The sequence below is a fragment of the Mizuhopecten yessoensis genome, unplaced genomic scaffold (assembly GCF_002113885.1).
Source record: "Mizuhopecten yessoensis strain PY_sf001 unplaced genomic scaffold, ASM211388v2 scaffold431, whole genome shotgun sequence".
Taxonomy (NCBI): Eukaryota; Metazoa; Mollusca; class Bivalvia; order Pectinida; family Pectinidae; genus Mizuhopecten; species Mizuhopecten yessoensis.
Window position 1 is genome coordinate 1,106,145 of NW_018403543.1, and position 15,000 is coordinate 1,121,144.

General features: G+C 36.5%; 1 protein-coding gene across 1 annotated transcript in view; it reads left to right on the forward strand.

Moving 5' to 3' along the window:
* The first annotated feature begins 2,908 nt into the window (after positions 1–2,908).
* LOC110449067 (ATP-binding cassette sub-family D member 3-like) overlaps positions 2,909–15,000 on the forward strand; it is a 23,413-nt gene continuing 11,321 nt past the window's right edge. Inside the window, exons 1-15 of the mRNA XM_021495658.1 lie at positions 2,909–3,034; positions 4,271–4,304; positions 5,142–5,191; positions 5,712–5,763; positions 6,438–6,526; positions 7,419–7,488; positions 7,885–7,911; positions 8,353–8,423; positions 9,112–9,235; positions 11,000–11,056; positions 11,346–11,398; positions 11,669–11,758; positions 12,434–12,503; positions 12,890–12,959; positions 13,542–13,639. Of these exons, the coding sequence (XP_021351333.1) occupies positions 2,919–3,034; positions 4,271–4,304; positions 5,142–5,191; positions 5,712–5,763; positions 6,438–6,526; positions 7,419–7,488; positions 7,885–7,911; positions 8,353–8,423; positions 9,112–9,235; positions 11,000–11,056; positions 11,346–11,398; positions 11,669–11,758; positions 12,434–12,503; positions 12,890–12,959; positions 13,542–13,639 (1,071 nt within the window). The 5' untranslated portion in view covers positions 2,909–2,918. The remainder of the gene's footprint in view (positions 3,035–4,270; positions 4,305–5,141; positions 5,192–5,711; positions 5,764–6,437; positions 6,527–7,418; positions 7,489–7,884; positions 7,912–8,352; positions 8,424–9,111; positions 9,236–10,999; positions 11,057–11,345; positions 11,399–11,668; positions 11,759–12,433; positions 12,504–12,889; positions 12,960–13,541; positions 13,640–15,000) is intronic.

The window sequence follows — 15,000 nt, forward strand, 5'->3', positions numbered from 1 at the left end:
ACCTCTTCTGAATAACCATGGGTCCCAGAATGTTGATACTTTGCAAGTTGCATCCTGAGATGAAAGGCTATAAAATTTGTTCAACATAATGACTTTGTTCGACTTCAATCACAGGGGTGAAATGTTTTAAAAGAAATTAACAGGATCTTTTGAATGAATTTTAATCATAAATACTGATATTTTTCCTGTAGCTTTATTTTAGATCACTTTTAAGGTTACAAGTGTGAGATTTATACCAGGTGAGCGATGCAGGCCCATTGGGCCTCTTGTTTTTTACAGCTTCAATGTTATCGGGATTCACAGAGACGCCATCTACTGTGACCAACTTTCCTAGGAACTTCACCTGTGTCTGGAACAAGCTACATTTTTTTTGGTTTCAGCTTCAGGTTTTAATGTCTAAACCTCTCTAAGACTTTTGTCGGATTACCCAGGCGTTCTTCAAAGTTTTTCCCGAGAACGAGAATGCCATCTTGGTATGCCAGATAAATGTCCCAGGAAGAGTACATGCGTACGTGAGTGGTACGGACGTACGCATGTACTCTTCGATATGTTTTATATTGCCGACATTTAGAGGATAACATCCGGTCCAGTGGGTCACGCTGGCTAGACCAGGGATACTGCAGATAAGACACAAATGTTTGCAAATATATATGAGTAAAATAAGTTAACACATACAAATTAAGCAAATAGACACAATAGATAAAGCAAGACATGCAGAAGGTTAAAAAGCAAGTTAACAGGATGTATGTACCACAAAAAGAACTCTCTTGCAGTCGGGGAAACATCTATTGGATTTTGAACGAACGGTCTTTTCGTTACTAGAACGTCTCCTGTTCATACTCCTATATGCCTAATGTCATAGCAAGTGGTCCGAGGTCAAATCAAGGTCAAATCACGATCCATATGATATCTGAGTGGGTTCATTTTTCTGATGGACATGTAACTGCTACGAAATGTGTCACGTTAAGCCTCAGTCACATGTATACTGGATCGTACGATTTCTCGATCGGGTGGCTGGTGGCAATTTGGCGGAGATGCGACCGATCGGCAATGTCTGCTACGATCTCAATTGGCGATCGCACACTGCGATTGCTCTTAAGATTAGTGATAGGTCATTGCACGACTGGTGGCACGATCTGTCGTGCGATTACCAACGTTTGGACAATCTCTATTGCAAGATCGTGCGATTAGTCCTGGCGATCAGTCGAGACTGGTCGCACTACCGATCGTGTGTTCGTACGACAGGTGGCACGACAAATCGCAAGGTGACAGGATTAATAACACGACCGACCTTGCGACTACTTGACCCACGATCACGTACGACTGGTCATGTGTCTATGCGCGACTGGTCGTTCGACCATTTAAGACATGTCTGCGACCTCTTACGACTTGGAATCGCAGATTAGAAGTTTTGAACATGATCATCGACCTTGCTGCGACTGATTTTGATCGTGCGAACACCCACAACCTCAACTTCTACCCGCACGATCTTTCTACGATTTGCCCGCGATTCCAACATTTTTCAATCGCAGCTATAGGTCGTATCCTGGTCGCAGGCCCGATGTGACTGGGGCTTTAGGGGAATTTAGTGTGTTGTTAATTGTATGCAGAGGAATAATATATGAATTAAACATTGACATTAGCGCAAGTTTTGATGTGAATATTAGTTTATGTAAATATACTTGTGTTCAAATTGATACTGTGAGTTTTTGATGTGCGGGTTTTTGGAATATAGGATATAACTAATCTGTATTTGTCCTAAGTTGACAATACCAGTTGCATGAAAAATCGATTGCCCTGAGAGTGAGTGTCTGCTAATGTGCTGGCTAGTATATGTATGTACATTTATACATTATCGACTCAATACAGGGGCGGATCCAGGATTTCCTAAAAGGGGTGCCCCCCCTAAATCCGCGCCTGCAATAGTTTACAGAAGTGTTTAAAGCTTTACATAAACATGTTGCTGGGGAAAAGACACGTGGACCACTATCAGGACCCATAGACCTGCTTGAAACATCTTTTTCTTCTGTAATGCATATTTGAATATTAATACAGTAAATATGATATTCATTTAAGAAGTAAAATAACTAAAATTCCTTTCTGTATCCAAGGGAGCAATATCGTTCGTTTTGTGGTATAAATAGTCCTAGGACTCCAGAATAATTGTATGTAGAATAGTCATAAAACACCAAACATATAGTTTTGAATAATGCTACATGCGTCTTTTTGGATTTCATTTTCGACAGCAAGTGCTAAAAATTAAGTCTAAAGCACTTAAATGTAACGGACATGTGCTATACTAGTCACAGGGACCTGATACTGTGGAACAGCTATATTTGGATCTAAACTAAATGTGTTCACAGTAATTTTACAATTTTATAAACCATCATTTGGGTGGCATATTTTTGCCGAAAATTGATATAGATCCCTGAAACGTGTATAAGTACTCTGAACACCTCAGTTTAGGTCCAAATATATAGCTGTAACCACGGACTTAGATAATCTAATTCCGTGCTGTAACGAAATATCGGGTCCCTCTGCTACTAGAATTTTTACAACTACCTGTTTCATGTAGGCTGATTGTGAAACACTTCAGATACATACTTTTTTTAATTAATAAGATTTGAATTCGGATCTGTTTGTATTGTGGTATATAGGCCTGGCCTATTCCCAATTACAAAATAAAATCTTACCATTTTTTCCTATCTTACATGAAAAAAATATTGATCGCTATATTAGTGGTTGAACACCCTAGATGAATTAGATTATATTAGTCCAATGAGTCAGCATAAAAGAGCAAATATGCTTAACCTCCAGCTAATATGACAACAGAATGTCATAGCTCTTCCGGATATTTTGACAAAAAATAGATAGGTTGTTTTTAATTTTAGAGTTGTCAGTCTGGCGGAAGTACCTGTATGAACATGGCTGCCCTTAGCAAGCATTTCACGCCTCGGAATTCGGCGTTGGTAACGGCAGCAGCTGCAGGAACATTTCTTGTCTACAAGAACATAAATGACAAACGCAATAGAGGGTATAGTTTTTATATTTAACCTGTTTTTATGATAGCAAACGTTTTATATGGCTGAAGGTTTGGTAAGTACACACGTGCAGTGATGTGTGTTAAGTCAGTTTCAAAGTCTAACTTTCACAGGTCAATAAGTGGAACGCTGCTGTCGCTGGCTTTGACAGGTCGATTCGGCCTTTCCCGTTCGCCATACCTCTGTTGGGTTGACATTTTGTATTTGTGCCAATGTTAATTTTTGAAGACTAAAAAGCAATCGTTATGTACTCCAATACCAACAGAACCTCAACCACTGAATATCTGACTTAGATATTATTATTAAAGAGTCTTATATTACCATGCAGCCTATTATATTGCCAGTATAGAAGAGTGGGACTGGGTGATACCCTTTTTATGTTTTTTGGGCCAGATACCATACATTATGACTGATTTGTCTCGCATTTACATTTCGGTCAGGATGCTTTTCTTCGTATGAACTTTGCATATGAAGAATTTGAAATAGAACTAAATATGTGGAAAATAGATGTATTGGTATAACTGTAGGGTGAACAGGAAACAGAAACTGATCATATTGATGTTCAATATATCTATTTGTATTTGCTCATTTATTATGTTAAGACGTTATCAATATACAGTACATGTTTAAATTTTTGGCTGGCAGACTACATGTAGCCAAGTAGGTCAGGTTGATAATTTCTTGGGTTTTTCAAATTTGGCCATTAGGATGGAATGGCTTGAACTGGAGTCAAGTCTGTGCCACATTAGTCAGTTATAACCCGTTGTCACTGTTTCATATTTGAAAGTTTGTCTTGAGCATAAATTTCTTGCGATTTTACCACAATATTCAGAGTTATGGTCCTTTGTTATTTTTTTTTATTAAAAGTTTGTCTTGAGCATAATTTTCTTGTGATTTGACATATGCTCACCAAACTTGCTATACTTACATGTGTGTATCTCTGTAAGGTGGAGTACAGCTTAATAAAATTGTGTCTGGCACCCAACGTTATACAGAGTTATGGCCCTTTGTTAACTTTTTTAATTCCGTAGTTTGTAATTGTCTGGAGCATATGATGCTCTATAGACTTGCTATACTTGTGCATCTTGATGAAGGTAGAGTGTGATATACTGAAATTTGGTTAACTTTTTAACTCCAAAGTTTGTCTTGACCATTAGTATAGCTTTCTTACGACTGTTCTATGAAATAGTTTGTTCATCTTGTAACATCACATACTTTTTCTATTTTAGAAAACAGGCAGATATTAAAGTGGTTATACATGAGGTAAGTATGTCTCTGGACATTATGTGTCATTTGGTTTAATTTGTTGCGTTATATTATACATCCATTTGTCTTTTGGTAATACATGTAGTGAGTTATGACAGGGGTACCTATTTCTGTGTAAGATTTACATGGGTGTACAATTCCACTAACCTGACACCTGGGTCTAGTAGATGTTATCTGGGACCGTCAGGACAAGTAAAGGTTCTCAATATTTACTAAATTGCAAAATACACTATATAGCTAAAGGTGAGCTTGTGAATTTTTCAAAAACTGCCTGCAAACCGGTACTCTCAATACTGTGTCGGAAATTTTACACCTCTGTCTTCGAGGAAAAGAAAAATTCTGAACCAGTATTGAGTAGTGAATGAAAAAGGATACAAGAGTTGTCTTTATAATCATCCTTAAGCTTGACACTCCAATGTTCAATTAGCCTCTCTGCACCCCTGGAATATGTTATAACAAAATTGAAGGCAAGCGGCTAGCTATTTGATTGGTCTCGGGTAAAACAAACCCTAACCAATCGCTATGTCTTATATACCTGTCCTTTTAAGATTACAGAGGAGCAACACCAGACTTCAAAGCCAGTACGGTTAGTTTCATCATTACATGACCGCAGGATTCTTTTGATGTACATCAAAGGATCAACCTAGTCTCCTTGTCTCATCCACAAGGTGGCAGACACCCAGCCTTCAATTTTGCTATGACATATTCCACTGGTGTAGATCCGAGAGCATAAGTGAGCGTAACCCCTTGATATCAAGGATGCTTTATAACATGAGGTATTGTTGATGTATTTTAACAGTGTAGACTACAATAAATACTTGTTTTATGTTACAGAGTGTGAGCCAAAAGAAGGAGAGGGCAGCAGTCGATGCAGTATTTTTTGGGTAAAATTATTGCTGTAAAATCTTAATATCAAAAAATTAAAATCGGTTTTCTATCTTAATATTATTTTAAATAGACAGTTTGTTTTAAGCATAATTATATACATGTATTTGAATTACTATATATCGGGGAATTTTCGCCCTGTCATATCTTCGCCCATGAAATCAAATTTCGTCCAGTGTTCAGTGTTAATTTCGCACTTCACGTCTGATTAATATGTTAATTATGTTGTTTACTTGTATTCGCTGTAATGATAAATTCGTCATCGTTATGGAGGGCCAAAAAGGCGAAAGTTTCCAGGTTCTCAGTAATTAATTTAGATTTTTTGGTGAAAGGTGTATTTAAGTCACTAGATTTTTGAATGAATTTTCAGAAACTATTTGTTTGGGATTACTGTTCCAAATTGGGTGACAGTAATAAGCGCCAATCATTCTGAAGTTAATGTCTACAACAGTTATCTGATATTTCATTTGAGTGTATCAAGATTAACTTGTTAACATTTTGTTTTGATATCTATTACAGGCGCCTAGTAAGAATTCTCAAGGTCCTCATTCCAGGATGGTTGACAGCAGAGGTAAGGCGGCTACCTCAGATAACATTAGAAAGGCACTCAGGCAGTAGGAGTTGTCTGGATAATTGGGACCTATACAGTAAAACACAGTTAAACATTTTAACTAGTGATTTTGAAAAAATTACCCCTATATTCTACATAATGATACAATGGACATTGTAATATGTCTGTTCCTGCACTGTAAAAACATATGGGTACATAAATCAGCGAGACTATTAATTTTCATTTTTTAAACAAGTATACTGTACATACATGATGCATACATATCCCACTATATCTCTGAAGGGCCTGAATGGGACTGCAATTTGTTTTATCTTCTGTTTTACCTTATTGTATAAACCAACAAAAAGATTTTTTTTTTCTCTCACTTATATACAGGGTTGCCAACCTCTTAAAAGTCCAGTGTGGGAGATCTCCCTCCACTGGGTTTTCACATAATACAGGCGACTTAACATTACTTTGTTACATACAGCAAGAAATCACACTAAACCTGTGTACAGTAGGTACACTTTACTGTACATTGTATCACTGCTTTTTACGCTCTCAGTTTGTAACTGCCTGTCTTACATAGAAATAAGAAATTTGTTTGGCTTGCTGTACAAGTAGTTTACAAAATGTGTTTTGATACGTGGGATTTACATGCTTTGATTTGATGATTTGATGTTTATGCTGTACAGGCCTGGTATATGTTCCTGGTGGCTGCCGCACTGATCGCCCGGACGTTCGCCGACGTTTGGATGATACAGAACGGCACATCTATAGAAAGGTATACCACTACATTGACTGTTGGATAGATCATTTCTTGTTTAACTCATTCACCCCTGAAGACGCATTTGAACTCTTCCAATTCAAAAGCTGGAATATTTCATTATGAAATTTCAGGGGTGACAGAGTTAATATGACTGTTACATTACCAGGTATATATGTTTGTACTCTAATACATTGAGTTGTCATTGACTGTCAGATATCGTTTCTTTTGTGAAGTGACTATAATTTCAGCAGAATTTATTAGTTAAGATTTAAAAAAGTCTTAAAATTATGGATACTCTTGTGACCTATTCTTTTACCCTTTTCGAAAGCACGAATTTCTCTCTGGAATTATCAACATACCGGTAAAGCCTTTTTATATACGGACAGCAGCTAGGACACTAATTGGTTTCTGTAAGCCATTGATGATCCTGCCATGAACAAGTGATCTCCCTTGATAATGATTTATTTTTCTTTCTGTGAATTTGAATTTGTTTTTGAGCGATACAGTTTAAGTATAATTATAGTACTGATAAAAGCATGTCCTTAATATGGTATAAGTGCCTACGGGTCATCTGTAATTGTTACCTCTTACCTGATGGACTGATGGAGTGACGTCATAACTATCGGCATTGGAAAGCACGCAAATTTAGCACAGGGAATTTTCAAACACCAAAATTTGATGCACAACATTTAACAACCATCCCATTTTGAGCAAAAAATGCCAAGTTTCGGCAATGCCAAAATATACCATAGTACGAGGCTATGATGTCGGTAGGGAGAAGCATATTTGTATGATGATGAAACATAAATGTATAAAAATACATATCTGTATGATGGTTAAATACATGCTGTCTTTGAATCTGTTAATAGTGATTGGTTATTATCTCGTAAAACCGTTGCTATTTTAGTGCTATCATTGGTCGGGATGTGGAGTTGTTCAAGAAGTATCTCTTCAAATTTATATATGCCATGCCTCTGGTGAGTTTTTTAACCTATTTTCATTTATCTTAAACAACTGTGGCCTTTAACTTAAATGATATACACATGTAGCAATGGTTATTTTGATTTTTTTAAATTTGGTTTTGTGTCTTTACACTTAACAAATACCCAAGTCAAATGACTGAGGTTTCAGCTTTTCCGTTTATTCAGACAGCTTCATCACCCCCAAAAAATAAGATACAGACAATTTTATGTTTATTCATTGTTGTGTTGTGCTATGAAAAAAATACTAAATTGTGATTTAAATGGTCAACTTCATGATCAGGCAATTTAAAATACAAAGTATATTAATGCACAAATTCAGATTTGATATTACCAGGTCAATTTGGTGCGATCGAAAATTTTGTCTGACTGGTTTTTTGTTTTTTTTTACAGATTTCATGTACCAATAATGCTTTGAAGGTAAGTTGAAACTTGTTTTATGAACTATTAAAAGTTTGCTAAGTTATCTGATGCGTTGACATGTTATGTTATACTTAAAATATTCTGAACAAAAATACAGGTGCCTAAATGAGTGTATTAATAAAAACAAACCTACTGATAATGAATTACCCACCGTAAATAAAATTACTTGAATGACAATTAAGAAAAATAAATTTAATTTTAGATGACAAAACATCAGTCATTTCAATGGCTGTGAATTTATAAACTAAATTGAATTCTTAATCATGGGACAAATTATTTCACATTAGCTGCATTTTAAAGACTGTGATCAAGAAAGAAAAAGTGATCAGTTCTGTATATTTTGGATTTCGAATGCAGCCAAGGTTAGAGCTTTGTGTTCATTGATTAAAACAAAAACTTGTACTTGTTGTTTTATTCCTTATTTTTCCTTTGTTACAGTATGGGTTGAATGAGTTGAAGCTGAGATTCCGCACCAGATTGACTGAACATCTCTATCGAAAATATCTACAGTGAGTGAAAAAACAACAGACCTCACATTCGTTGAAAAAAATATATCAATAATAGTATTCCTCACATACAATTAAAATACCATTAAAAGGGCGAGCCTAACATTCCATTAAAATACCATTAAAAGAGCAAGCCTCACATTCCATTAAAATACCATTAAAAGGGCAAGCTTAACGTTCAGACTTCCATTAAATTAACATTAAAAGGGCAAGCTTTACATTCCATTAAAATCACATTAAAACAGATAATCTGGCTGGATTAGATAAAGATTTGTATTGGACAGAGTCCAGTTTATATGGAGTCGACTCTAAAGTGATAGCATTTTCTCCAATAGCAATATTATTGTAATAGATATTGGCCCAATAGTTACCTCAAATATATGAAGATGGACATTAAGAGCAGGAGATGCTAGGACATACATTTTCATTTTCTAAGAAAAGTAATTGGAATGTAATTAATATGTAGATTCCGCACTAGGTTTCTTTTTCTTGCATGGTTGCCGAGTCAATGTAAACTGCCCGGTTTCTATCTGTTAATGTCCTGATGTACAGATACCTAATTTTAAAGAGATATACACTTCAGTTCACTTTTCCTGCTCATTGTCAGTACTTAAGTTTTACCATTATATAAAAATGGCTAAATTGTATCTGGAATTCAAATGACTGACCCAGCATGTGATTTTGCCCACAGAGGTTTTACGTATTACAAGATGTGTAACCTAGACAACCGGATCTCCAATCCCGACCAGCTGCTCACTCAAGACGTGGAAAAGTTCTGTGACTCTGTGGCTGAGCTCTACTCAAACCTCAGCAAGGTATTAAAACCGCATCATAATGTGGAACTGAAAAAAAATCCTACAACACAACCCTAAATTTGTTCACAATTCTTGGCCAAAGAGCATTTTTTGCTCACCTGGCACGAAGTGCCAAGTGAGCTTATGCCGTGGCGCGGCGTCTGTCGTCCGTCCAGCCGGCGTCCGCCCGTCTGTCGAGCGTCCGGCGTCAATATTTTACTTTAAACGACTTTCTTAATAACCGAAAGGCCTAGGGTGATGATATTTGGCCAGAAGAAAACTGGGATGAAGGGCTACAAAGTTTGTTAAAATTAATGACCTTCACGTGTTTTCAAGGTCACCGGGGTCAAATATGTTAAAAACTTTAAACATCTTCTTCTCGATAACCAAACTGCCCAGGGAGATGATATTTGGCCAGTAGCATGCTTGGGGAAAGGGCTACAAAGTTTGTTCAAATGACTGACCTTCACCCATATTCAAGGTCACAGCGGTCAAATATGTTAAAAACTTTGAACAACTTCTCAATAACCAAAATGCCCAGGGTAATGGTATTTGGCCAGTAGCATGCTTAGATAAAAGGCTACAAAGTTTGTTCAAATAAATGACCTTCACCCATATTCAAGGTCACAGGGGTCAAATATGTTAAAAACTTTAAACAACTTCTTCTGAATAACCAAAATGCCCAGGGTGATGATATTTAGTCAGTAGCATACTAGGATCAAGGGCTACCAAGTTTGTTTAAATGGATGACCTTGAATCATATTCAAGGTCACAAGGAGCAAATATGTTCAAAATATTTAAACAACTTGTTCTGAATAACCAAAAGGCTCAGGATGTTGATATTTAGTCAGTAGCATGCTGGGATCAAGGACTACTATGTTTGTTAAAGTGAATGACTTTGACTCATATTCAAGGTCACAGGGGTCAAATTTGTTTAAAATCTTTAAACGACCTCTTCTGAATAACCATGGGTCCCAGGATGTTGATACTTTGCAAGTTGCATCCTGAGATGAAAGGCTATAAAATTTGTTAAACATAATGACTTTGTTCGACTTTTAATCACAGGGGTGAAATGTTTTAAAAAAAAATAACAGGTTCTTTTGAATGAATTTTAATCATAAATACTGATATTTTGCCTGTAGCTTTACTTTAGATCACTTTTAAGGCTACAAGTGTGAGATTTATACCAGGTGAGCGATGCAGGCCCATTGGGCCTCTTGTTTTAAGTTGAGTGCAATCTGTTAGGTTTGTGTGTGGAAGGAAATTTAGTCTTTTATTTTCATTGATGATTAAAAGTTTTGGAGATATGTTTTGGTGAGTCGAAGACAAGGATTTTGAAATTTCTTATAGTTAAATAACAAGAAATGCTCCGTGATAATTGGGTTGTGTTAGAAAACAAGTTTGGTCCCATTGAAAAAGGGTTAGTCAGGACCTGAACATTTTGCTTTGTAAACATTTAGAATAAAACCTGTTTATTCTGACTGCTTTACCAAGTAGGAGATCCAGCCTCAGTAGAAGGAGTTAAGTGTGGTTCAGGCCTTACAAATTTGAGCCGTTGATCACAAAGACAAGGACAAGCTTGGTTTTACAGCATTAATCTGAGGTTTACTGGTTCTTTTGATGGACACTTCTTATGTGTCAAAACTACCGGTAGTCACCTGTTGAAAGATGTGAAACCCAGCTTGTTGTTGTTAGGGTCATCTTTTCTGATTGATATTGTATTTTCTAGTTTATCAGACCATAGGTATGGATACTTTAATGACATAAATGTTTTTTTTGTTATAGCCTATTCTGGACGTCATCTTATACTCTGTCAAATTAACTGGAAGTATAGGAATTCAGGTAAATATTGCATGTCTGATGAATATTTGTCTACTGTATGAGGTATAGTTTTGAAAGTGACATTATTACTTAAAATTAACTATAATTTTGTTCAATTTATTAATGTCATTTATTTCTCTTTACTTAATATTTTTTTTAACTATTCTTTATATTTCTGTTTTAAGTTGTTTTATCGACCTTGACATGATAGACAAAGGTGAGCTCATTTCCGGATACAATTTGGGACAAGGTCCTGATCTGAATACAAATGTCGGATATTTCATGCTGATGAGTCTGTATTGTGTTTCAGGGACCTGCTAAGATGTTGGCCTACCTGGCCGTGTCCGGTCTAATACTTACCAGGTATGTGGAAAGCTTTGAACCAATGTGTTGAATTCAGGTGGACCATTTTGGAATTAAAGAACTGATTACATGAATAAATGTTATAAGTTTTCGAGAATTGGTGATCCCATTTTTTTTTTTTATTGCAAATCAGTATGTTTTGACAAAAAGGAAACTAATAATATATTTTTTTTGTGAGAAGAATTGTCTCTGCATTTTATAAAAGGTAGTAGTCAACGACAATTGTCTCGGGAGAACATTTTTTATCTCGGTGTAATGTACCTTTGATAGGTTGAGGAGACCTGTTGGAAAACTGACTGTTGTAGAGCAGAGATTGGAAGGAGAATACAGATACGTCAACTCTAGACTCATCACTAATAGGTAAGATGTGTGAGACAATTCATTAACAGGTGAGAAAAAGTTATCACTAACAGGTGAAAGTGTGAGAAAATTCATCACTTACAGGTGAGAAAAAGTTATCACTAACAGGTGAAAGTTTGGGAAAATTCATCACTAACAGGTAAGATGTGTGAGACAATTCATTAACAGGTGAGAAAAGGTTATCACTAACAGGTGAAAGTGTGGGAAAATTCATGAACAGATGAGAAGTTTGGGGAAATTCATCACTTACAAGTGAGAAGATTCATCTCTTATAGGTGAGAAGTGTGAAAAAAATCATTAACCGGTGAGAAAATTAATCACAAACGTATGGGAAATGTGAGAATTCATCACTAAAATGCACAGGTGAGAAGGCAACTAACAAGCAAGAAGTGTGAGGAAGAATCTACTCTAAATAATTTCAACACCTGTTTCAGTCCAAACTTTTTTGTCCATAAAGTTGACAGAAAATCTGATTGTTACTTCAGAAAATTTCAAAGCAAATCAGGAAAACTATCCTCAAGATGGTTATTGATGAAAAATAATGATTAATACCAGCTAGAGAAACTACTAACTACTGTTTCTTTACAGCTGAAAGGGAAGGACGGAGGTTGACTTCAATGTTTTGTGTTTGTTATTATACATAATCTAATACAATTTTGTTGTTTCATTTTGCAGTGAAGAAATAGCCTTTTATCAAGGAAACAATAGAGAAAAATACATTATATTGGCAACTTTCCAAAAACTGGTAAGTTTGATGAATAAATAGTTAATTGAGTTCATTTTGTATTTCATAATTACAGCACAGACATAGACTAAATACTGACAGCGCAAGTCAAATACCTCCACAGTGCTATACAAAAGTGGAACTATTCCTGATATTACCTCAGTGAGACAATGTATAGCACAGTGAATATTAAAACTACTGGTGCTTTGATAAGATAATATAAAGAACAGCAAGTCGCTTCCGTTTCATTATCCTGTTCAGTTTTTTGGGAAAGCAAAACAACTAATAACATTCTACTTCATCAAGTTCTACCAGTTATTTTGAAGTTTTCTATATACATAAGCTAAAACTTGTCAATATTGATTGTCGACATCGTGTTTATAAGGTAAGATGTGCTGTGTTCACAGGTGAACCATTTACGTCAATTCATTGGGTTCAGACTACAGATGGGGTTTGTTGACAACATCGTGGCAAAATGTAAGTAAACTGTTTTTTATCAATACATGTATTTAAAAAGACAACATAGTGCTTACCAAGCTAACATTTCTAGGGCACTTTTACTATAAATAGACCACAGGTAGTACGGTCAGGCACATGGTGGGGCCCTTGCTGACCTGTCAGTGTTTTGATTCCTCAAATCAAGTGATCAGTCTGTTACTTTAATATACCAGCAAAGTTCTGTAATAGATAAACAAATTATGCTATGGGGGGAAAAAAACCACAATTTGAAACTCAATATGACGCTATACATACTTGTTACGTAAAATACTGTTTGTTATATATGTGTGATATACAATATTTATAGCCAAAAAAAAATAATGTATTTTTGAGTACTTTTCCTTTAAATTGATTGCACAGTTGCTGAATATGGTAGAAATATATATATATTATACTTAAAGTGTGTTTGAAATTCATGATTCAATACTGCATAACAGAATTGGTGTTGACTGTCTGGTTTCTTTAATTGTTTGTAGAAAATGTCAGAAAAATTTACATATTTTGAGTGTTGGGTTTAGGAATGAGAAACATTGATATCATATATAGAATATGTGTTTGTAGACGTAGCGACAGTGGTGGGATATCTGGTCGTAAGCCGTCCATTCCTTGACATGACTAGCACTCGTCACCTGAGGTTCACACACAGCGAGATGCTGGAGGTAAGGTCTAAATTTGCTGGAAAATTAGGATTCTGGGGTTCGTTTCTTCCTGTCAAAGATGCTAGTTGTAAAGCAAAGTGTTTACAAAAATGCCAGTCTTTATAGTGAGAGCAATTTTGTATTTCACATTTCCCTTACACGCCTACAAATTGGATTCTATTACATAATGCTAATCTGCTTATTACACAAATATATCAGACCAGAGAAGAAAAAAATAATACAGTGCTTACTATTTTCTGATTATAATGAAGATAGTACTACCGGTACACACAATTCACAGATGATAATTACTAGATAATGAAGTGTTAGGAAATGACCAATACAATCCATGCTTTTGATTGGCTAAGCAATTTCCAAACTGAACTCATTGTTTTAAGATCTTTTCTTTTGTCTAAATGGCAGGAGGCAGTTAAAAACTGTGGGTGTATATCAGATTTACAGATCCACCTTGTTGTGCAGAAATTAAATGTCTGAATTCCTTTTGAGGCACAGTAGATCATCCACAGGTTTATTCCAACAACCTGTCGTTTTTAGGGCCTTCTGCTTATTAATTAGTTATCCGTTATTCGCTACTACATATGATCAGATATAAGTTAAACTGAGCTTCTTTTTTTTGAGTTAAATGGAGCAGTTAAAATGATTTTTAAGATTGAAAATCATGTAAAGATTTCAGGTTCCTTACGTAGGTGGACTAGGCTGATGAGTTGTTAATTATAGTTTGGACTTTCACTCAGATGACAGGGGACATATCCCCAAAGTCATCAGATCATTGAATTTTCAGGGAAAGTGTTTTCTACTGTCCACACAACTACAATAACCAAGGCAGGGAGCAAAACAGACCCACCTATACATCCCTAGCACACACACACAGGCACACACACACACAGGCACACACACAGGCACAGGCACACACACACACAGGCACACACAGACACAGGCACACACACACAGGCACACACACACCCAGGCACAGGCACACACAGACACAGGCACACACACACACAGACACACGCACACACAGACACACACAGACACAGGCACAGGCACACACAGCCACAGGCACACACAGACACACACAGACACAGGCACAGGCATACACAGACACAGGCACACACAGGCACACACAGACAAAGGCACAGGCACACACAGACACAGACACACACAGGCACACACAGACACAGGCACAGGCACACGCAGACACACACAGACCCAGGCCCAGGCACACACAGACACAGGCACAGGCACACACAGACACAGGCACACACAGGCACAGGCACACACAGACACAGGCACAGGCACACGCAGACACACACAGACCCAGGCACAGGCACACACAGACACAGGCACAGGCACACACAGAC